The 24954-nt window shown below is 36.5% G+C and overlaps 1 protein-coding gene across 4 annotated transcripts in view; it reads left to right on the forward strand.

Annotated features, from left to right (window-relative positions):
* Window positions 1–24954, forward strand: part of ERCC6L2 (ERCC excision repair 6 like 2) — a 131790-nt gene that overhangs the window by 97665 nt on the left and 9171 nt on the right. For 3 of the 4 annotated variants that reach the window (XM_060609875.3, XM_060609871.3, XM_060609874.3), the window contains exon 17: window positions 1637–1791. In XM_060609875.3, the coding sequence (XP_060465858.3) occupies window positions 1637–1791 (155 nt within the window). Of the gene's footprint in view, window positions 1–1636; window positions 1792–8488; window positions 8585–24954 lie in introns of those variants that run through there. The other variant, XM_060609876.3, reaches the window with a different exon arrangement.

The raw sequence follows: 24954 nt of genomic DNA on the forward strand, positions 1-24954 counted from the left end.
CTCACAGTAAGTGGCTCACTGTGCTTTCCAGGGAACACCTGCTGGGTGTTCTAGGCTCTCCTATTTTCAAATTCATCACATGCCACCCTGTTGCTTCCTTCACACACACCCTGATGCTGTGCATGGTGTACTATTGGTGGATTGTCCCCATCTATTTGTATTTTAGGGCAAACTATGGGGGGTTATCTTGTCATCTTAGTTCGTTGTATGTGTTGTGCATGGCCTTTTGTTTTGCTGACTCATTGCTGTCCATTCTATGTAGGGATTCGGGGAGATTGAAAAACTGTGTCCCCTGCCACCACCATCTGCTGAGAACCTGTTTAGTCATTTTAAGAGTTAACGCTGCTTTTAAAAGTATCTGACTCATTCCCAAAAACACTATGTGAAAGAAGCTGATATATAAGCAAGGATAGTTTGATGTAAAAACTTTAATCATAAGTATTTGACTTATTTACAAAGCAAGTTTTCTTTTGTGGTTATTCAAAAGTTCGATTTGATATATTTTTTGGTACCCTTGTAGCTAAGTACTGGACTGTCCTTTGGTGTGTGTGCTACAGTTAGATTTAGGTTTGAGGAATTATTGCAGAAACCGTTCTGTAAAAGATCAACTGAGTTTTGTTTTTGTTTTTTACTGTGTAAAAGATGTCAGTAGTGTGGAACTAATGCTATTTTGAATAATGCATAAAACATGTCATCAAAATTAAGAAATCGGAGTAAATGTTCTACCAGAAGAATCCTTGAATCCTTCTGGAGGTTTTAAATTGTTGCCATACACGCTACCTGATGTTTTGAAATTTAGGGAGAATTTTATCTTAGTTGCCCTTTTAGCTACCTTATTTAACAACATCTTGTTTTCTTGTGATTGCCAATTTGGGTTGAGAGAGGTTCAAGACTGAAACAGCACAAGTGTTGAAAGTCAAAACTGAGGTTCATTGCCAGGGATGTTTGTAGGAGCCTTTACAGACCTCAGTTCTAGCCTTCCTTTTTAGGACCACAATTTAAAAGTAAGTTATAGGTACCTAGAAGCAAAGCAATAAAAACTGTAGCCATTTTTTAAACTTCTTTCAGATAAAAGCTGTCAGTTAATTTTTTTCATTCCCTAAAAAGCTCCCAATCTTGACATTCTCTGGGCATATGTACAAAAAAGACAGAATACAAAGAGTAAAACTGAACAAAGCCAACCAAATGAAACTCCCTGGTCACAAACCTCACTCTTCCACTCCATTGCTAGATAGATGAGGCTAGACTGCTGTTTAAATTAGTAAAAGAATTTTTTAATCAACAGAAACAACAAATCCATAGAGATGACCCTTCACCATGACTTTTCTCTTCACCAAAACCCCTTATTTCAGCTTTAAATCAAAAGATTTTTACCTAATCTCAGAAGTTCTCATATAGATGAGAATGAAAAGTCATTTCTAAGATAACCTAGACCAATATATTAGGACTCTTTCTCTTTTCAATTTTTTTTTTAAAGAATATTGTGATGTTAACATACTGATTCAGCGTTTTTCTTGAGGATAAAAAATAAAGCATAACCTCTTTTTAGTGGTATTGCTGATAATTTTTAAAATATATGCGCAACCATATTGCTTCACAACGAGACATCACTTAATAAACATCAATTACCTCCTAGATGGCGTTCGGGAAGTGGCTTATATTCACTCAAACCAGAATGTGATTGGATCAAGCAAAGCTGAAAATCACATGAGCCGATGGGCAGCACGTGATGTCTTTGAATTGAAGCAGTTTTCCCAGCTTCCTGCTAACATAGCCGTTTGCACTTCTAAGGTAAGAGAACATAGGGTACAGACATGTTTAGTATTTAATCTCATCTTCATAGAAGTTACTTCATAGGATCTTCTCTAAATACTCCCTCGAAAGTAGCTACTTAGACTATAAGTGACATACCAATAAGTATGAAAAACAGAACACCATTTGGAGCACTGTAATCACTAAATTATGTTTTATATTAAAAGGCAAATCTAGGGGTGCCTGGATGGCTCAGTTGGTCAAACATCCAACTTTGGCTCAGGTCACGATCTTGCAGTTCGTGGGTTCAAGTCCCATGTTGAGTGCTGTGCTGACAGCTCAGAGCGTGGAGCCTCCGTTGGATTCTGTGTCTTCCTCTCTCTCTGCCCCTCCCCTGCTTGCACTCTGTCTCAAAATAAATAAACATTTAAAAAAATGTTTTTAAATAAATAATAAAAGGCAAATATGTATCTAAATGCCTAATAATGTTGAATTATCCCCCCAATAAAAGATTGCTAAAAACAGAAATCTGAGGGGATCGTGCAGTTAAATCAGAACCAAAACCACTTCTGCTCATACAGAAAAGGAGAAGTGTATAATTAGATGCCCTTCAAAGTGTTTCACCCTACATAAAGACACACATGGAAGAACTAGCTGCATACAGAATTTATATTTTTAGCAAAAGGATTCATATAATGTTAAAAGTAATAAATTCTTTCTATATGATTTTCTCATTTAAAATTGCTGTTATATAAAAATAAGTCTTTACATAAATGTATTTCATTTACACATAGTCACTTTCATCAAATGTCTGAAAAATATTTTTTTCTCTTTGGCTTGCTGTTCTTTATTTCTAAGCTGAGTATCTGAGGATTAGTTTTTCTACCACTTTACCTGTAGGAGTTAAAAGTGGGTACTGTATGTAACAAGGATACATACTTTGTTTCTAGTTAGTTCTACTTTGAAGAATGAAGGGGTAGGGGGGAATGCCTCTGAACTGTCAAGCTGTCTTTATTTATTTGTTCCTCCTCTGGTTCCACAAAGAATTTGGATTGTCTTAACAATAAAATCAGAATACAAAATGAAATTCAGAACCAAGGAAAATACAAATTAAACTGGAAGTTCAGGACTAAAAGAAAGTTAGAATGCAGATATATAAGACATAGTGTTCTTACCTAGATATATATATTTTTTTTAATGACAAATTTGATCGAGTTTCTTGGCAGACAAAACAAAGGAAGTAAACCATTTAGTGTTTTCTCAACTACTGCATTTGGAAATGTGTGTGGGCACTTTGGGTGGTCACAGTGACTGAGTGCCCGACTGGCATTAATATCTGAAGGCCAGGGATACTAAATGGCTGTTGTGGGTGGGGGAGTGGGAAGGGCCATCCCACATGCCAAGAATGGTTCTGCTCAAAATGCCATAACACCCTGCTGAGAAACACTGAGCTAAATGGTTGTCCTTAAGAAAAAGGGGGAAAAAAAAAAAAAAAAAAAAGCTAGCTCTTCTAGGGAGGAGGAAAACTCTCTTCCAAGCACTTAATTTGAGGAAATTTGTCACCTGGAATTTTAAATGAGGACATTGAATGATCTAGTGAACAGCCAGTTGTCTTATAATATGCTTGGAGTAAATGTAAATAACAGATTTTGGAAGACCGTGCTTTTAGCATTTTTTATTGTAATCCAAAGGGACAATGCAATGCATGAAGGTATAGTTTCATGACCCAAGTATGCTGCTTTTTTATATTCTCATTTCATCTAGATACCATTTCTCAACCAACACTGTAGAGAACATTTCTCTACTTTGCCTATCTTGTAGGAACTATCTGAAAAAACTAATCAGCAATATGCTGTGTCTGCCAGAAATTGGCTGTATTAGAGCCAGCAGAATTTCTTTAACAATTTTTTTTTTTTTTTTTTTTTTTTTAATATATGAAATTTACTGTCAAATTGGTTTCCATACAACACCCAGGAGCCAGCAGAATTTCTTAAATAGACAACTGATTTTTTATTAGGGCTTTTTTTTTTTTTCAACCATACCTTTTTTTTTTTTAAATCATGCCCTTATCCAAACAAATTTTAATGTGAAAATGTCACATAATTTGGCAAACCCCTATAGTAGATGTCAATGAAATAATTTAATTGGCTATTGGTTGTTAGTTTATTTACATATTTCTCAGAGAAGAAATTTGCAGCCTCATATGATTCTTCCCACAATGGACCTGAGAAGCAACCCCCTACATATAAAAGCAATAAAATATCCCTTTGGAAACTTCTTCAGGAAAGTTATAAAAATGAAAATGCTAGAAATATGCTTTGCCCTTAATACCAGTAGTTCTGAATCTTTTTTAGCCCCCAAATTCTTGAGGGCGACAGCACAATCTCATCAGGAACTTTGTCTCTTCACAGTGATTTTCAGAGTGAGGCACATTTCTTACTGAGAAACAAGTTGTAATATTCATCCTCTAGGATTTCTAATATGCCCTTTGAGGCTGTATGTCTCCCCATCACACACAGACCAACTTAGTAAACCTGAAGAAGGGAGTATGAAGAAATGTGTTGTTTAGTGACTAAATCATAGTGGGTGTAAAATATTCAGGGAAGTTTTAAAGCCACTAAGCAGGATGTCCAATCCCATGCCACCAATGCTAGCAGGCCAAGAACAGTCTGTACAAACACACTGATTACAGTGGCCAACTTCTTTAAATCAATACTTGATACAGCAAAATTCCAACAGAATAAGATTGAGTCCCTCAGATTTTACCTCTACTGTTTAATACATCAGGTTAATAATATGGCTGTACTTTCTTGAAAGTTGTAATGTATTACCTATATGCAAAAATCACCTGGGGACAGTATATAGACTTAGCATTCAAAAAGAAAAATCTTACTTATTATAAGAAAATCAGAGTTTTCAAAATAGATAGTGCTCATACATATTTATGATGTTCTTAGTTTTTCACCAACCTCAAAAACTAAACCTACTGTATTTTTTACATAAAACTACAACCCCTGAGATATATCTCATACTTTCCTCATTTCGTTTAATTTGTAATAAAGATCTCACATAATGAGTTTCCTTTTCAGTTTGTTGAACTCTGTACTCTTCTGGGGGCAGGAGGAATTTTGATAGCTACAATTAGCCTATGGCATACACTCTACTCAGAATGTCAGAGTTTAAATTCTAGCTCTCTTGCATACTTCCTGTGTGACCATGAGAAAGGGACTTACTTTCTCTGTGCTTCACTTTCTTTGTGTTTAAAATACAAATAATTATACTTATTACCTCAAAAAGTTGCAAAGACTGAGGTAAAAATGCTCTGAACAGTACCTGACACAAAGTAAGCACTCAGTGAATAATAAGTATTGTTATTATTACCACTGGATAAGACTAATGTCAGGTCTCTAATTCTCCTGGAAGGTGGGGCTTAATGAGGAAAAATAATCCATAAATAGTTGTATGCAGCCATATTTAATTATAAATTTTAAAAATGGGTGATATTAGCAGATCTGGGGCTTTGGACTCCCTTTAAAAGGAAAACAAGAAGGGCACCTGGGTGGCTCAGTTGGGTAAGCATCTGACTTTGATTCAGGTCATGATCTCACAGCTCATGAGTTTGAGCCCTGCATTGGGCTCTGTGCTGACAGCTCAGAGCCTGAGCCTGCTTTGGACTCTGTGTCTCCTTCTCTCTCTGCCCTTCTCCCTCCCTCCCTCCCCGCCTTCTCTCTCTCTCTCTCTCTCTCTCTCTCTCTCTCTCTCTGTCTCAAAAATAAATAAGCATTAAAAAAGTTTTTTAAATAAAAAAAAGAAAAACAAGAATATTCCTGGTAGAATATCTTTCATAATTTTGTATGTGACTACTGAGTTTTTGCTTATGAAAATAGAAAGCCACTCATTACTTTGTATTAGTTTATTTTAGATATTCTGTGTTAGAATTGAAGATAATAGTAACTTTTCTATTTAAAGCTGATAGATTATTTTCTGTTTTGATTCTTCAATTGAAGTGACTGCTTTTAATTCAAGATATTGCCATAGCTGCTGACAGACATTCAAATGAGTGAGACATCACTCTGCCATCAGACTAATCCTTTTGCATTAATCTCTGTACATAATATTCTTGGTTCTCCTCATTATAAGTCTTCTGGAAGCCAAAGACTACCTCAGTAATGTCAGGGAAATGGAACAATGATAGTATCATTTTTCTCTTTACTAAAACTACTTATAAAGATGGTTAAATTAAGGATTTCTGAAGATACTTTAAAAAAAATACATTATTTTACATATATGAGATATTGACAACATTTCAAAGCCATCTCAGAATTTTTACAAAAAAAAAATGTTCACATTCACTGATTTCATCGTATCTGGTCAAAATTACTTCAGCGCCTTTAATGAGTAAGTCAGTGGAACATACCATCATCTTCGATTAGAGATTTGGGTGTCACTCCCTGAGAGGTTTTGCAGCTTGTAGTGTGTGGTGGGTGGCAACAGTGAATTTGCAGTTTTGAAAAAAAATTAAAAATGGTTAAGGAAGGAAAAGAGAATAAGGTAAAGGGAAACAAAGCAAGGTAAAAGCAATAGTGTCAGAAATTATCTGCAAACCTCTTGCTTCTAAAGTCTCCAGAAATCCCCAGACCTCCCACCTACAGTACAGTATCTTTCATCTTAGAGCTCACATCCAGAACCTTTATTACTGAGAATTCTTCTGAGTGCTTCTTGTCTGTCACCAAAGTTTTATTAGAGACCTTTGTTTGTGTTTGAAAAGACTGTGTGTGTGTGTGTGTGTGTGTGTGTGTGTGTGTGTGCGCGCGCGCGTGTGTGGTCTGTGTGTGTCTGTGTGTCTGCAGCCAGAGGCAGATATGTTGTCTTGTTTCCTAAGAAAAAGAAAACAAATCCTATTTCTTTGTATGAAGGTAATACGTGATTAGCAAGTGGTCACAATATGCAGATGTTTCACTTTCCAAGGAATACTGTAGTTGAATCCAAGTAAGGGCTTTTAACTAAATTGCAAAGAAATACACTAAATGGAAAAGTTACAAAAGAGAAGTAGTGTATACCACAATCCTTGATAAACTCCTGTGGTCTTCAGAGTTTCTCAGTCCTTTTGATATAATTATTGATAGCCAAAATGACAAGAGCTCTGAACCTGCTTTTCAAATTCAACCATATATTAAGAAGAGGCCTAAAATACACAGCCTTTTCCATGTTGCCTTCACTTTCTTATAGTTTATACTTTTATAAATTAATTTCTATTTATGTAACATATTTTATAGATGTCTTGAATGAAAACCTGTCTCTCCTATAATAAATTTCTGATCATACCTTTGTTATTGAGTAATGCAAACTATGTAAGATAAGAACTCGTTTTGCCTTAAATGGTACTTAGATATTTTAGAACCATGTCTGAAGACAGCTTATTTTAAAAGATGAGATGTCTGGTAACAAGAGGGAAAACCTGTATGATTTAGGTCTAACCTCAGACCAGAAAGAAACGCTTTAAGCATTTGAAAGAACTGATAATACCTTTATTAGAGCTAATTTGTTCCTTTAATATATGGAAGTATGTCACAGAATTTAGCTATACCTGTTTGTGATGTGCTGCCTCATTTTTTCAGTCAACTGCATGTTTTCAACTTAAGTATACTTAAAGTTTTCTGAAAAGAAATGTACAAAGACAGCATTCAATTAAGGATTAATCACTATGGCAACTGAGACCTGGTGACTGAGAGGGGGAGGATGTATTCTCACTCAGTTTCCTGCCAGCTGTCATGGTCAACCTCTGCTGCCTGAATCCAAGCCAAAATATAGACTGTGACCAACTCTAAGAAACTATATCTGTATTTTTATAAATTGGTACAAGTATCAGACTATAAAAGAAGACTTAATCCCCTGAATTGGATGACAGACACTTGGCACTCTTGCCAGTGTTTGACAGAGAAATAACGGGTCGCTTTGTAGTAAAACCTGGATTAATAGTAAACCCTTCTTTATGTTATTGCAGTGTGGTGTAAACGAGAGGCCTGCGCATGCTGTCGGCCCAGGCGGGAGGGGGGGAGCGTGGGGAAGGGTGCCTTTTATAACCCGTGCAGGTTTAAGCACTGTTCAGAATACTGTAAATACAAAATGTCGTGTTAGTAAGAACTCCTCTTTCTTGTATTTGTATTAGGTTGGCATTTTGTAGATTACTTAAAGAAAGGCTCTCTATGAGCTATGGTGGATTTGATTGCAGTATGTTTATACAGCTTTTGGAGTCAGCAAGGAGGGATGGACTGTTTACAATGAAGCAGACTTTAGGGAGATATAGCATTCCATTATCCTATTTTTCAGGATACTGAATGGCATGATGGTTTAAAGTAATCGTTCACAAATGACTGGTTTATGAAGTAGTTGAGTAAGGAAGGTTTATGGTTTCAGCATGTAACGGAATTAACTCTTACTGGGTGGGATTTTTCATGGTTTGATCATTTTTCTTTCTGTAGCTAGATGTTAATTTTATGGTATTTATATTAGAAAGTTATTCCTTCACGTAATCTTAGGAGAGATCAAGAGTGTTTAAATTTTGTGTGTATATGTATGAAATTATGTAACTAGTGTTGGCATGACAAGTTTGATTCTTTGGAACTAGGATTGATTCAGAAAGATAGTGTATCATTTGTGAAGAACACCTGTTACCTAGTCAGAGCAAGGAGAATCTGCTGTTACCTTTAAACATGCACACCTACTTCCCTCCTAGCTGATGGCTACAAGTAGATGTGGTGTTCTTCCTCACAGTGGTATTACCAGGATTAACAGAGAAACGGGACTACTGACCTGATGTGTACAAAACACATTCAGCTCCTTGTGATAAAGGCATTAAAACTACTCAAAATATAAATTTTTATTTTTTGTAATTATTATTATTGCTGATCAGTAAGGGTGATGAGTGAAACTCCCTCTCTTATTCTCTACAATGACCCAATACAATTTCTGTTGCTGATAGTACCAATAACAGCATATGTTAGAATACCATAAAAGATATCTAGCATTCTCTAATTGTATAGACAAAGGACCTACCTTGAGCTAGGACTCATTTTTCATGAAGAATTCTACAGAAAAAAAATATATTTGAAAAGAATTATTAACTAATTTCACAATGAACTGAACTGAGAAAAAATAATCTTTGCCTATCAGGAAATAGTTGTATTCTAACTCTCCCAGCTGGCCATTGTTCCAATTGCACAGTAGATAGATGTCGCTTCTTGGAACAATTTCTCTGTTTAAATAGCTGGAAGATTAATTCTAAATAGTTAAAAAATACTATTTCTTCAAATAATGCCTTCTCATTAACAATATAAAAGCTTAGAGATATAAGACCTCATTGAACTCTGATTGACTTTACCTCATGACTTAAAGAAATTTAAGCACTTAATAGCCCTTTTCAACGTATATTTTATCCTTCTATGAAAACCAGTTAGCAATTGGAATGGCCACTTAATGGAAATACCTATTGCCTTTTCATCTGAGAATCTTGTTTCTAAACATATGAATTCTGAATTTTTATAGGATGAATGAGGCAAAATTATAAGACTAGCAAAACATAGTATTTCAGAATTTGGAGGATTCTTGGAGACTATTTAATGCAAAAGTATCATTTTACTGATTTTTAAAAATGAGAGGGTAAGTGACTTCCCTCAGGCTCAATAGTGTCAGTCAATTTAAATCCCTAGTCTTTCAATCCATCTATCTTCTCTTGTGCCTTTTCCTCAGTTTCTTTGGCTTCTATTTTGTTCTGGTGGTTTTACTTTTTTTTTTTTTCCTCCATTTTACTTTTCAAATATGACAAATCAGTCTGATTTTTCAAAATAACTTGCTTGTGAAGAATCACCCTCACTTTAGCAGTTAAACAAAAAAATTTAAGTGGACTGAATGTATCCTTCACTTTAAAAAATATTTTGTTAGATAGTTAAAGCTCTGTCTGGACTCAAGAAATAACAGTCACACTGTTGGCACTATCTACTGTGCCAGAGATGTTTTGGCAAAGACATGATTTTTTTGCTTTTTTCTCTTATGCTTTTTCTCCACCAGGAATAACCTTGAGCCTTAATTTTTTCATCCCCCCAAATCTCCATATCTCTTTACCTTTCAGAACCTACCTCAGATCCTGTTGTCTCTTCCACAAAGCCTGACCCAGCTCCTCCCTAAGTTGGAACTAAGATGTCCTTCTTACACTCTTTCTGCTTCACCCAATAGTACTTTCTATGGCCTGTTATTCTAAAATATGACTTCCAAATTTGTTTTATAAGTACACATCTTCTTCTTCTTTTCTAATGAAACTCTAGACTTCTAAATAGCAGGATATATCCCTGACTCATTTTTGATAACCACAGAGATTTAAAATAGTGTTTTATGTATATATATATATATATATATATATATATAATTATATATTGTATTGTATATATATATATATATATATATATATATATATATATATATATAATTGATACCTTATGAATAAATTTATGTTTTCAGTTGCAGTAAGGTTACAGTGAACCCATCACTATGTTTTGAGAATTTTAAGTGGTTTACACTATTCCATGAACAACTTTCCTGGTTTTCCTGGAAATCCTCTGCAGATGACTTAAACGTTGTCAGAGCTACCACTGGACATATTAATTGAGCCAGGGAAAATAGTCCCTCCTTATTGAATGAGAAGTATTCTCAGGTTGCCTGGCACCCATGCTTTTCAATAAATTTACTCGGTCTACACCTCTATATCCATATCATCTACTGTCTGATCCTCCACTCCAGGTGGACCCATTCAAGTTCCACTTCCCTCAGTCTTCAGAGATCACTCTGTTCCAAGTTCCCTTCACACCCATACTCTACACCAGTCATCACTGTAGACACGGTGGACACCATATTAGTGTTGCTTACCTCAAATGTGTTTGTTCTCTCCTTGGGTAGGTTACAGGCTGCTTAAGGATTAGGACCATTGTGTACACTTTCATAAACATCACAGCCTAGCAACAGGCAGCACAGAGTGGGAGTGCAGAAAATGATGGTCACTTGAATTCCTGTGTGAAAGTATTACATAAGGCACAACCATCTTCACCATGAAGTCAAGGCTTCTCAAGTCTTAGCTCCACAAGTTAACGTTAAATAGAGTACACTGGCAGATCATGTAAAGATCTTAGTCATTTTAGAGCAGCATAAATGCTGGTATTCTTCATTTGCACTCCATACGTGCCATTTGTTGGCTGCAGTGCTGGTATAGGAAACCCACTCAAGAAGGGAGAACATGGGTAACAGTGCCAGAAAAGATATCCCTACCCATTTATGACTTTGTGAGCTTTCCTCATCTAGCAGTAATACATCTAAACAATCACTTAGGACCTCAAGTTTCTGCCTTCCAAAGTTATGTGAAATGTCTTATCATGCTTCTTTTCCATGGCACATAAGGCCGATCTCAATTTGGCCCTAGCCTGCTTTTTCATTTTCATTCTGAGACACTCATTCAAAATTATTGATACTCTGTACCAGGCACTGTGCTAGACACTGGGGATGTAAAGATGAACAGACTCTTCTGGTCAGCTTTCAGACTGTGAACCAGTCTACGGGCACACCGTGGACTTTTACCCTGCCATGCCTTTGCTCCTGTGCTGCTTTTGCTTAAAATTCCATTTCACCTGTGTCTGCTTATTGAACTCCTCCCCCTTGTATCATCAAAGACAGCTGTCCCCTAAGGCCTCTCCAAAGCAGTGTAAATGTCTTCCTCATCTTCATTTTTACGTGTGTGTATCTGCTATAGTACTTACCATTGTATTATGTGATACCGTATATATGTCTACAGGATACTTTCAGCTGCAAGGAATAGGATAACCATCTACAATTAGCCTATACAAACAGGCACGTGAAAAGATGCTCAACATCACTAATCATCAGGGAAATGCAAATAAAAAATACAATGAGATATCACCTCACACCTGTCAGAATGGCTAAAATCAGAAACACAAGAAACAACAAGTGTTGGTGAGGACATGGAGAAAAAGGAACCCTCGTGCACTGTTGATGGGAATGCAAACTGGTACAGTCACTACAGAAAACAGTAGGGAGGTTCCTCAAAAAATTTGAAAAAATAGATCCAGTAATTCCACTACTGGGTATTTGTCCCCCCCCAAAAATGAAAACACTAGTTCAAAAAGATAGATGCACCCCTATGTTTATTGTAGCATTATTTACAGTGGCAGAGATAGGGAAGCAACACAAGTGTCTATCAATAGATGAATGGATAAAGAAGATGTGGTGTATGCACACAATGGAATTTTACTCAGCCACAAAAAAGAATGAGATCTTGCCATTTGCAACAACATGAATGGACCTAGAGGACACTATGCCAAGTAAAATAAGTCAGAGAAAGACAAACACCATATGACTTCACTTACATGTGGAATCTAAAAAACAAAACAAACGAATAAATAAACAAAAAGCAGAAACAGACCCATAAATACAGAGAACAAACTGATAGTTGCCAGAGGAGAGAGGGTGGGGGGATGGGCAAAATGGGTGAAGGGAAGTGGGAGATACAGGCTTCCAGTTCTGGAATGAATAGTCCCAGGGCTGAAAGGTACAGCATAGGGAATACAGTCAATGGTATTATAATAGTGGTGACAGATGGTAGCTACACTTGTGGTGAGCCTAGTACAATGTATAGACATATCAAATCACTATGAAACTAATGTAACATTGTATGTCAGTTATATTTCAATAAAGATAATTGATTAATTAATAAAAGTGACCTATACAGTGGGCCATTAACTAGTTCACATAATGGCAAGCCTGTTGAGGGGTATTTCTAGGTTTAGTGCTATAGCCCAATGACATCATAAGGATTCAGGCTTTCTCATTTTCTGCGTCATTGGCCTTGGTAAGTCAACATTTAGTGCCTGGGCCTTTTGACTCATGTTGCAGGATGACCACTGCATCTCAAGAACTCATTCTCTTATACAAATGCATCATCCAAAGACAGAAAGGTATGGTTCTCTCATACATGTCTCCTTTTGTTGAGGAGAACAATCTTTGTTGCAAAACATGACTAGCTTGCCTAATCTCCATTTATTCCCCACCCCCCAGCCCCCCCACCCCGAGAACTGAGAGAGCAATCCACCATCCCGGAGCACATCTCTAAGAGAACTCCAATTTTGTTCAGACAACAAAGAAAGTAACAGTGGCTGTTGATAGGCCATCAACAATGTCTGCCATTATATTCCTGGTTAGACTGTGAAACTCATTTGTGTTAGGAATGGAAGCTTATTCTTTTATTCCCTGGAGCTAGAATAGTACCTGGTACATAGATATTCAATCAGAGCTTACTGATTTTAATTGAATTTCTAGTAGCTATTAACTACAGCCTTTTCAAAGAGAGTCTACAAATAAAAAATGTGAGGAATTACTCTAATTTTTAATATGAACATGAATTCTTGTGCAGTGCAGTGGCTTTAGGCAGGATAAATATGTTTGAACTGTGGTCCCTAATCTAACATTGGAATTTGTGATATTTTTGCAATTTTCCTGATGAGGATAATATCCCCTTTAACATGACCAGAGTCAGCTCTCACCGCTTTTATGTTAAGATTGTTGGTAAGCTGATGTTTTATTTTAAAGGTACTCTTGAGGCGCCTGGGTGGCTCAGTCGGTTGAGCGTCCAACTTCGGCCCAGGTCATGATCTCATGGTCTGTGTGTTCGAGCCCCGCGTCGGGCTGTGTGCTGACAGCTCAGAGCCTGGAGCCTGCTTTGGATTCTGTGTCTCCCTCTCTCTCTGCCCCTCCCCTGCTCATGCTCTGCCTCTCTCTCTCTCTGTGTCAAAAACAAATAAAACATTAAAAAATTAAAAAGAAAATTTTTTTTAAATAAAAAAAAGGGACTCTCATCCCGTAGCCAAGTTACTATCAGAATCAACTTTCAATTAATCTGTAAACAATTTTCATGACTGTAGCAGCAACTGCTTAAAAAATGGAATTGGAAAGCCATAACCTGCTTTTTATTCAGCATATAAGGCTATCCTCTTACTGTTGCCAGGTGAAGTAATGAATACCTTAAGAGGAAGAACTTTTTGCTTTTGGTAAATTGTCTTCCAAAAATTTTTCTTACTTGCGTTATGTTTTTTCATCCAACATTCATTTATTGAAAGGCTGTCGGCTAAATGACTCAGGACTCAATATGAAAAAATATATATATGGTTGCTCTCTGTGTTAGAGGCATGTATAGCTCCAGTTACATAGGTAAGGTCTAAGCAATCAAAATAGTTTCCAATAGAATAGGGGCCCTACCTATTCAAAGAGAGCCCCCTGGTCTTGTATTTCTTTGGCGGGTGAAATTAGGATTTTTGGCCTACATGCAACATTGTTGCTGCTTGGCTTGGTATGTTGTATGTGATTATATAACATTTTAAATAAAGGTAGATTCCATTTATATAATAAAGCTATCAAATGAGAAATTGAAATAACAATGCAAGAAAAAAAAAGTACGCAAGGAAAATCTCATGAATCTGGACCTTCAAGCATGGGTAGAACTATGTTGGGCAGAAGGCAAGGCTGAGGAAATTTGGCTCCAGAAATGCATATCCATGATGTGTTTGGCAGTAGTGAGAAGATTAGCCTAACCAAGCCAGCATCTATTGGACATCAGGAAGAGTAAGACTGCATTGAGGGAACACATCATGAAAGGCCTTGCATGTAGAGAAATAATCAAAAGATGTTAAACTGACCTGAACAGACTGAAATGTTAGAGTTTATACTCCGACAAGTAACTTTCAACATGTGCATAATATCTAACCATTCCCTAGTGAAGAAGGCTAAGAGCCAGGCCTGGAGCTGGTAATCATTATTCTAGACAGAAAGACCCTTCTGTTTTCACTCAAGAAGGGGGGAAGCCTTTTCCTGTGTGTAGGCATAAAGCTGGGTAAAACCAAAATCCACTCTCGATCATCCTGGTCAGAGTTTCCAGCATGGAGGTATCATGTATGTGCTGATTGAAGGCATGTCAGCTTATTGTAGATGAGCAGTTCCCAAAATGTGGTTCATGGACCCCTAAGATATCTGAGACTCCTTCAGGGGTCTGCAAGGTCCGAACTATTCTCAGAATAACTTGAAGTGCCTTTTTCACTTGTTGACATTGCACAAATGGTGTAAAAGTAATGGTGAGAAAACTGCTGGCAGCTTATCATGAATCATTCAGTGGCCCCAAATCATACCTAGTAGTCTCTGGATTCTGTACATACTTGCAGGACAAGGAAGCTAGTTTCTCTGATGAATATCTTTTTTTTTTTTTTTTTTAACATTTATTTATTTTTGAGACAGAGAGAGACAGAGCATGAACAGGGGAGGGTCAGAGAGAGGGAGACACAGAATCGGAAACAGGCTCCAGGCTCTGAGCTGTCAGCACAGAGCCCAACGCGGGGCTCGAACTCACGGACCGCGAGATCATGACCCGAGCTGAAGTTGGCCGCTTAAACCGACTGTCTGATGAATATCTTTGATTGATTTTTATCCTTGATAAAAATGGCTCGTTTTATCAAATCTCAACCTTTTATACTCATCTTTCATTCTATTCTGTTTGCTAAAATAGGGAGTGTACATAAGCACTTGTACACCTGAGCTGCAAAGTGAACTAGCCACCTTTTTTTTTAATAAAACATCATTTGTACTTGAAAGAATTGCTGACAGACAGACTGGTTATTTGGATTTGGTAGGTAATTTCTTAAAAATGAACCTAGTGAGTTTGGTACTTCAAGGAAACCAGTGGGCATGGACGTGTTGCCAGGGATAAATTCAAGCTTTCAATTAAAATGTTGAAAATTGGGGCGCCTGGGTGGCTCGGTCGGTTGAGTGTCCGACTTTGGCTCAGGTCATGATCTCACAGTCTGTGAGTTCGAGCCCCGCGTCGGGCTCTGTGCTGACAGCTCAGAGCCTGGAGCCTGTTTCAGATTCTGTGTCTCCCTCTCTCTGTGACCCTCTCCCGTTCATGCTCTGTCTCTCTCTGTCTCAAAAATAAATAAAAACGTTTAAAAAAAATTTTTTTTAAAAAATAAAATAAAGCAAAATGTTGAAAATCTTGTATCTTCCACCATGACCATGACGCATTCCCCATACTTACATATTTTTTCCTGATGCAATAGGTGGTGATAACAACAAATATGACTTACCAATGCTGTGTAATTGAATGTGTCACATTTTAAAGATCTACATAACTCAGTTCATTGGTATTTCCAAATGACCAAGTGAATATCACTGTCATGCTTGGGGAAAAAAATCCGGCCAAAGTACAACATATGCCAATGAATTTTAATAATGTAAAAATTTACTGATATGGTTTCAGATTTTACATGAAACTAACCTTAACTGAGTTTTGATATAGCATCAAAAAATATTTACAATTATCTGAAAAGGCCATTAAAATATTCTTCCCTTTTCTAACGACATGTCTACATGATGCTGATTTTCTTCATATACTCCAACCAAAACAACCTTGTTGCAACAGATTGAATGCAGAAGCCAGATATGAGACTCTAGCTGTCTTTTATTAATCCAGATGTTAAAGATAGTTAAAAAATATAAAAACAATAGCCACTACTCATGTTAATTTTTTGTTTGCTTGGAAAATGTAAAATGTTTTGTCGTTATTGTTGTTAAAAAAGTTATTCAGGGGCAGCCTGGGTGGCTCAGTCAATTAAGCATCCAACTCTTGATTTTGGTTAAGGTCACAATCTCACAGTTCGTGATATCAAACCCTGATTCAGGCCCCACACTGATGGTGCAGATTCTCTCTCTCCCTCTCTCTCTGCCCCTCCCCTGCTTGTGTCATGCAAGTGCATGTGCACATGCTCACTCTTGCAAAATGAATAAACATTTAAAAATAAACAAAAATAAAAAGAGTTTTTCGGGTTAACATGTAATTGGCTTATTGTTATTTATTTTTTTAAATAATTTATTTTTGGGAGAGTACAAGTGGGGGGAGGGGCAGAGAGAGGGGGACAGAGGATCCGAAGTCGGCTCTGCACTGACAGTGCAGCGCCCAATGTGGGGCTCGAACTCACAAACTGCGAAATCATGACCTAAGCTGAAGTCAGACGCTCAACTGAGCCACCCAGGTGCCCCAGCTTATTGTTATTTTTAATGGATTAACTAATATTTTTGAATGTTTAATAGGTAAAACACACACAAACAAAAGCTCTTTGGGGTCCTTAATAATTTTTAAAGTGTAAAGAGGTTTTAAGACCCATAGTTTCAGAACTGCCATCTTGGACCATATGAAGAGAGGATCCTGATCATTAAATTCACTTCTAGTGGGATATACTTTTAATTGGCCTTTCTCTGTGTAAAAGCTTTACTTCCTTTTCTACAGGATTCAAGAAGGCACATCAGAATGATGTGGCCATACAGAATCCACTCTAATTTGCTAATTTCAGTACTTTATTATTAATAATAATCTGCATCAAACATCACAGCTAATTGCAATGTCTCTCATTTGGGACATGCTTGAAATGATCTTCCCAAGATGCTAGAGAACCATTGGTGGCTTTGTCAGCCTACATTTAGAAGCCTTAACTCCAGCCAGAGGCCTGAAGGAAGCAAGGGAGGAGCCTAAGCTCCCTGTGGGAAATGCCAGCTGCTGAAAAGGCAGGTAGGGACAGATGCCTGCGAAGGAAGGCTTTCTTTAAATATTTTTCCATCAGCACCACCTTCTGTGACCTTTTCACATACCAGGTATTATTAATATTAAGTACAGGACCTTCAAATGGTCTTTAGATAAAGTTTTACCATAATGCAAGTAATACATATAAAGATTTGAAACTGTGTCAGGGCTACAAGATGCTAAGGACCTACTGATTACTACTTTCTCAAGATCTTATAAGGACTGCTAGAACTGTGAATTTTATTTTGTTTTTTTTAATGTTTATTTTTGAAAGAGAGAACACAAGCAGAGGAGGGGCAGAGGGAGAGAGGGAGACACAGAATCCAAAGCAGCCTCCAAGCTCTGAGCTGTCAGCATAGAGCCCAGCATAGGACTCCAACTCATGAGCAGTGAGGTCATGACCTGAGCCGAAGTCAGATGCTCAACCAACTGAACCACCCAGGCGCCCCAGAATTGTGAATTTTAAATATGAAAGAGACCAATGGGAGTCCCTGATCCAAATTCCTACCCCCTTAGGTCCTGATCCCCAAATCACTCATTATCCCCCAGGGTAATGAGGCTCAAAAAGTTAACAAAACTTCCCCAGTTTCCTCTGGACCCTAGGGCCCAAGGTGCTGAGTCCAGTGCTCTGACTGCCACTGTCTCACCTGGCCTGTTCCCACAGATGACCGTTCTGGCAGTGTCTTCAGGGTCACAGATCCCAAGGAGATGGGCCTTTTCTATTTCTGTTTGCAGTGTGTGCTGCATGCCCCATAATACTCACCTGTTCTCCCAGGGTTAGATATATACGTCTATCAGATAATGAGAAATGGACTGTTGTGGATAAAAAAGGAACCTAGGCTCAGGACAGCCATTATAAAGTTGTTCTGTTGTGACTCACTTAGAAAGCAAAATACTATTAAAAATATAGAGAGATACAGATACAGGTAGAGATACATAGATATAGCTGGATTGTAACTATTACTTCTTCCAGGAGTAAAGCAGAATGGCAATAACAACCCCCCCAAAAAGATTTTGGATTTGAATCTAAGTGGGTTTTTTTTTCAGATTTGAATGTCATTTTTAAACATGCAGAAAATTTGACTTTAATATGTATTTGTGGTGGGTCCTCTAACCACCTGGCTTTCAACCAGAGGATGAGTAAAGACAATTCAGGAGTAGCTCATAGTTGCCTTAGGCTTTCCTGAATATTGGAAAACTGCATTCACGGAATATTTCCTACCTCCAGGCAAAAATCTTGAATGATTACTTTCAGGATAGGAGCTTTTTCACACCTGTGCAAAGACCCTTAAAAGTTTTTGTCCTTTTAGACACTCAGATGCCATTTGAATGAATGTATTTACATGTGCTATATATTTTTATAATACTCCTGATTCCCTGCTTTGCAAAGACAAAGAAGTTTATGACTTCTTATGTGTTTATAGAGTTTGGCCCTTACCCAAAGGGAGATTTCTTTTTTAATCTTTTGTTTGAACAGATGTGTAAACAAAAGCATTGCTGCCTCTCAGACTTCACTATTTAAGATTGAATGAAGAAAAAAAAGAACACTGATTTTTTTTTTTTTCTAGTCTTTATGGCAAAGTTGGTGTGATCAGGACACTGTGAGGACCAGTGGCTACACGGTGCACCCACACCCACACATGGCAGTGACTGTAGAGTGGCTTGTGAGGCTCTGTGCCATTCTCAGGAACAAGGTGTAGACCAAGAGCTTTCCTATAATGGGCAGATACTCTGGTGATCTTAGAATCCAAACTCAGGCTTCTCAGTGGATCCAAGCCATCAGGACCTTCCAATCCCTTTGAAAGTCTCTCTCTTTCCAGTTTTGTCAATGACTAATCAAACCTAAACATCTGGTTATGGGGGAAAAACAAAACAAAACAAAACAAAACAGTGAATGTGTCTGTTACATGTCTCTTGCTCCTTGTTCTGGTATATGTTCTACAGGGTGTTTTTTGGAGAGACCAGCTTAGCAGACAGAGCCATTCTAAAATTGCTTAATAAAACTTTTCCATAATTCCCAGTGGCCCACTATGGTAAGGCTACCCATCCTATGAGGCTGTTCTGCATTGTACCTTATCCCTGTCCAGGCTTCCTCCGTGGAGGGTATGGATAGATGAGCAGGGGAGGAAGAGTCGCAGTGTCTGCATTGGCTCTGGCTGCGTCTCCAGGAATTAGCCCTGAGGAGCTTTAGAAAGATGGCAGATTTCTTCACTGGATTATTTGAATGGATAAAGAAATTGTGGTTTATATACACGGTGGAGTACTACTTGGCAATGAGAAAGAATGAAATATGGCCCTTTGTAGCAACGTGGATGGAACTGGAGCGTGTTACGCTAAGTGAAATAAGCCATACAGAGAAAGACAGATACCATACGTTTTCACTCTTATGTGGATCCTGAGAAACTTAACAGAAGACCATGGGGGAGGGGAAGGAAAAAAAAAAAGAGAGGGAGGGAGGCAAACCATAAGACACTCTTAAAAACAGAATAAACTAAGGGTTGATGTGGGGTGGGAGGCAGGGGAAAGTGGGTGATGGACACCTGTTGGGATGAGCACTGGATGTTGTATGGAAACCAATTTGACAATAAATTTCATATTAAAATCAATCAATCAATCAATCAATCAATACTTTAAAAAAAAGATGGCAGAAATTACAATAATATTTCTCTTGCTAAAATGGGAATTGGAGGCTGTTCATGATTCCTTTTGAAACTCACTCTCCTGGATTGTTCTGTTTCTTGCCCCCACTTGTTACAGGTAGGTGGCTATAGGACAGATTGATCCCCATCAGCTCTGCTCATTTCCTTGCTATTCCTATCTAGGTGCTCTCTACAGTTCTTCAGTAATTTACCTCCAAAGTTGTTGTTTTTTTTTACCTCAAAGACTGTTAGTAGAAAAGTTTGTTGTTGTTTTTTTAACTTAAACATTCTCTGCACTATTCCCAGTGAAACTTCCTAGTACATAAAGATAGATTTCCTACATAGCAAATAGAAACTTGCTAATGTAATCATATGGCTGTGAGGTAAGAGGAATATTCTTTTTTTCTTTTCTCAGCACATTGACAGTAAAGATTGCTATCTTTAAACTTTTTAAGAGTCAGTTTTATTTTTTCTTTCATATTGAAAATCTATATATACTTTATCTCCTTTTTAGTTTTGCCTTTCAAAAAATAACTCTTATTTCATTTAAAGTAACATAACTCGGCTTAGATCTAATGCCTTGAAACACAGAATTTTGCTTCAAAGGCAAAAGAGTATTATCAAAAGTTATTTGAATCTTTCTTACTATTGATCTTTAGAGCAATGAGTAAGATAAGGAACTTTCTTCATAGAACCAACATAAACCTAAAACTTCTCAGTAAGAAATAAATTATACAGAATTATATACAGTTGCTTAGGTCTACTGTGGATTCATTTGGGCTACTCTAGAAGAAGGAATTTTTCCCTACAAAAGTGCTCTCTTATTCACTATAATCCTAATGTAGATCTTTTATAATTTAAAATAATTATAGGTTTTATTTTGTAGAATGTATACATTGTACATTTTTTTATATTTTTTACAAAATATACATACATGTATACATGTATACAAAATACATTTTTTATATTTTTGTTTTTGTTTTTTTGGAGAGAGAGTGCACCCACACGTGCATATTTGCCCATGAGCAAACGGAAGGGCAGAGAGAGGGAGAGAGAGAGTCCTAAGCAGGTTCCGTGCTGTCAGTGCAGAGCCCTACACAGGGGCATGACCCCACAAACTGTAAGATCATGACCTGAACCGAAATCAAGAGTTGGATGCTTCAGCCACCCAAGCACCCCTGTACATTTTTAAGTAGTAATTTTTATGATATATTTTCAAACACAATTTACAGACAAATCAGAAAAAATCAATAATGATTTTATAACTTCATGAAAATTAAATCAAAGGTGATATTCATAAAGTCTTTGAAGTGAGCCATTTCCAAGTTAAGCATTTAACTGTGAATAGATGAGGAGACTATTTTGGCCAAAATATATTAGAACAATTATCCTTTACCGAAATGATATATACTTAATGTTTTAACTGAATTAAACAATTTTTATATTTATGAACTTTAGTTTTAATAATAAATCATTATTTTTGTAAAAACAGCATATCATGTGTTTAAATTCTTATTTATATGAATGAGATTAGGATTTACCATAATCAGACATAACCTATCTTTTACCTTTTTAGCCCTGGTTAACTGTGGTCTGAAGGGGGACAGTTTTTCCTTTACTTTTTCAGTTCTCAACTGATGGCTGCATATAGTATGTGTATGTCCAAAGGAGGAAGACATATTACCACCCATAGATTAGAATGATTATTTCAGAATTCTCTGATAATCCGGCTTCTTCTTAAGTATCCCCCCATTTCCATTCAACTAATCTCATCATCAAATGAATTTTTAACTATATTTTTACATTTCCTAGGGGTAAACCACTTACTAGATTTTATTTTTAATAAAGATTCCACAAATCGAATTTGAAAAACACTATAGTAGAAACACCTAACAATACCCAATAACTTAGGCAAATAATCATGAATGTAGCAATTACTAAGTTATAAATTATATTCTAATAGTGTCAGGCTTTCTAAAATACTTAGCAGAAATATTTATACAATACAATGTACAAAGTTCTTATCTTTATATTTCCTTATTATTATAATCATAAATTGTAATATGACGGAAAACTCATCAGAATCACAGAATATAGAAGTACTTCCTCAAGGCAAATCTTGATGGATAGTTTTGAAGAAACTTTTTAAGAAAACATTAGGAACAGTTAGCGGCTTTTGCAGAAACTGGCATTTCTTTCTTATTCAGGTCATGATTGCAAAATTTCCTTTTAAATACAGGCATAGTATTCCAGTTGTTGGCCATTCTACTCTTTAGCAGAAAGAGGAGTGGATTTATTTTGCTTTCTTTAGCAAGCAACCTCACCCTCTCTCCTAGTGTTAAGGAGGGACAGTATTGTCTTTTAAATTCCTAATCCAGTCTTTTTTACTGAACTTTTCATTACTCGAGCCTTTATAACTGTTGCTACTTCATTGTGTTGCCTCAGTGTCATATGACTTCACAGCTTTGACATAAGTGGTAATGAATGAGTTTGAGTCCAATTCACATAATCTGGAAACTTTTCATCTTGGCCATAGGCCTTGAATTTTGCTTTATGGCATAACTATCACTGCAATTGGAACTAAACTTTGGAACTTTTTTCCTTGTATCCACTATTGTAAAGGATACCATTTTACTATAAAGTAGTGAAACCAGCTTTGTAACAAGGCCACTAAAATGTTTATTAAGTTAATTAACAAACAAAATTTTGTTTACAACCTTGTTTAAGTACAAAGTACTCTACTAAAATGAACCTATCTGAACCTAGATAGATTTTTTTTGTTTGTTTTTAATGAAGGATAGGGTATTAAGCCCATGTGTGAAAAGAATGATTATCTAACACAATCAAGTTTTTAAATATAGAATTCTTGGCAAAATTAAAGATCCACCTGTTTGATACCTGTGTTGAAAAGCTGAATTTTCCTGAAGAATTTATAAAACTGACTTAAAAAAAAATGTATCCATACAAAATGTGAGCTTTGTAATGCTTTGCCAGAGTCAGAAAGACCAAGAGTAATCATGTAAATTATTGAAAATTACCATTGTCTGGCATGATTTCTCCATGGCTTCAGAAATTGCAGTATATGAGGAGGGAGTGTTCTTGGCCCAGTTCCTTCTTTTTCTGTTTATTTCACTTATCCTCACGTAAACATACCATCTCTCCTTACAATAATAGATCATTTCTTGGGAATCATCTTAAGATGATGAGCCTTTTTATTAGAAACTTATAACATCCATCTGTTTTCTTGTGAGGTAAAATAAGTGTGTCAAATCTCTTACAGATTTATCTTTAAAGGTCAGCATTTTCCTCTTTGTTGATGCTTTAAGATTCAAGAAATGATGTCTTTAAGGAAAGTACTTTCAGCATTTTATGTTTGTTCATCTGAGTCACAATAGACATATAAGAAGTCAATTTATTTTCATTAGAAATGGTTTGCTACTAAAAAAACATACAGCTACAGGGTGCCTGGCTGGCTGTGTAGAGCACGTGAATCTTGATCTCAGGTCATAAGTTCGGTACCCATGTTAGATAGAGATCACTTTAAAATGAAATGAAAAATGAAATGAAATGAAATGAAATGAAATAATAAATAGCATACAGTTATATCTTACATGTTATCCAATGTTCAGTTTATTTCAATAAAATGAATTTAAATATAATAAGTTGAAGAGATAAGTGATTTATTTAAAAAAAAACTAAATGTTCCATCTTAAAATTTAAAAATTGGCTTGTCATTTTTAAGTCCCTTAAGGGAAAGGCCTCTTTGTATATGTAAATATTTTTGTTCTCAACTGCATAGCATGGTGACAGGAAGATAACAAGTGCTCAGTAAATATTTGTGGAATGAAACACTCTTCCCTACACACATTCATTTATATGTGCCATTTCAATCCCACTGAACTCCTGTAAAAGAAAAATAATTATGTCATCAGCAAGAATCTGTGTCTAGCAAACTCCTGTATGTATGTCTGAAAAAAAAGAATTCTTTAAAGATAGTTTAACTGGGTATAAATTCTAAGTTTATATTTTTTTTTCCTGTCTGCATGTAGAAGGTATTGTCTTCTGGTGGTGGTGGTATTCATGAGAAGTCTGTCTTCAGGTTGATTGTCATTTCTTTGTGGGATATCTTGTTTTTTCTTTCTGGCAGTTTTTAAAGATATTCTCTGTGATATAACAAAGTACAGATTTATTTTTATTTTTCCCACGAGAGATTTGCTTTCCCTTTTTAGTTTGAGGATTCATGCCTTCTTCAGTTACCTGCCATTATGTCTTTATATTATCTCTTCTGTTTTCTCTGTTCTTACCTTCTAATATTTTACAAACTTTGGTATGTCTTCTGCCATGTCTTCTTTCTCTACCACTTTATCAACTATCATTGTAAGGCTGTTTAGTCTGCTGCTTAACCCATGTTTTGAGTTTGTTCCTATCTCTATTTTTATTTCAAAACCACATTTCCTTTTTAGAGTTTGTGTTTGGCTCTTTCAGATCTGTCTATATAATACCAGCCCTAGTATATTCTATTCTTTCCTTTATCTTTCTGGACTTGCTAATGATTTAAAGTCTCTTGCAGATTGCTTTGTTATCTATAATTCCTCAGATACATATTCTCACACTTGTTGCTTCTGCCCATTTTCATGGTGGTGGGTTTTATATATTCTTCATAATTTTTGCCCAAACCCACCCCACCCCCCACCCCCCCCCCCCCCGCCACCACCACCCATCAGAATCAAAAGCATTCTCTGGATTATAGAAATCTTCCCATGGTATGTTTTTATATTCACTCTTCATTGAGATCTATGGTTTTCACTGATTCTGGACCAGTTTTTTATGTTGGTTTTTAGCTTAGATTTTCCATTCCACCCAGGTGCTACAAAATCAGATTCCACA

This window comes from Panthera onca, chromosome D4, assembly GCF_046562875.1.
Source record: "Panthera onca isolate mPanOnc1 chromosome D4, mPanOnc1 haplotype 2, whole genome shotgun sequence".
Classification (NCBI taxonomy): Eukaryota; Metazoa; Chordata; class Mammalia; order Carnivora; family Felidae; genus Panthera; species Panthera onca.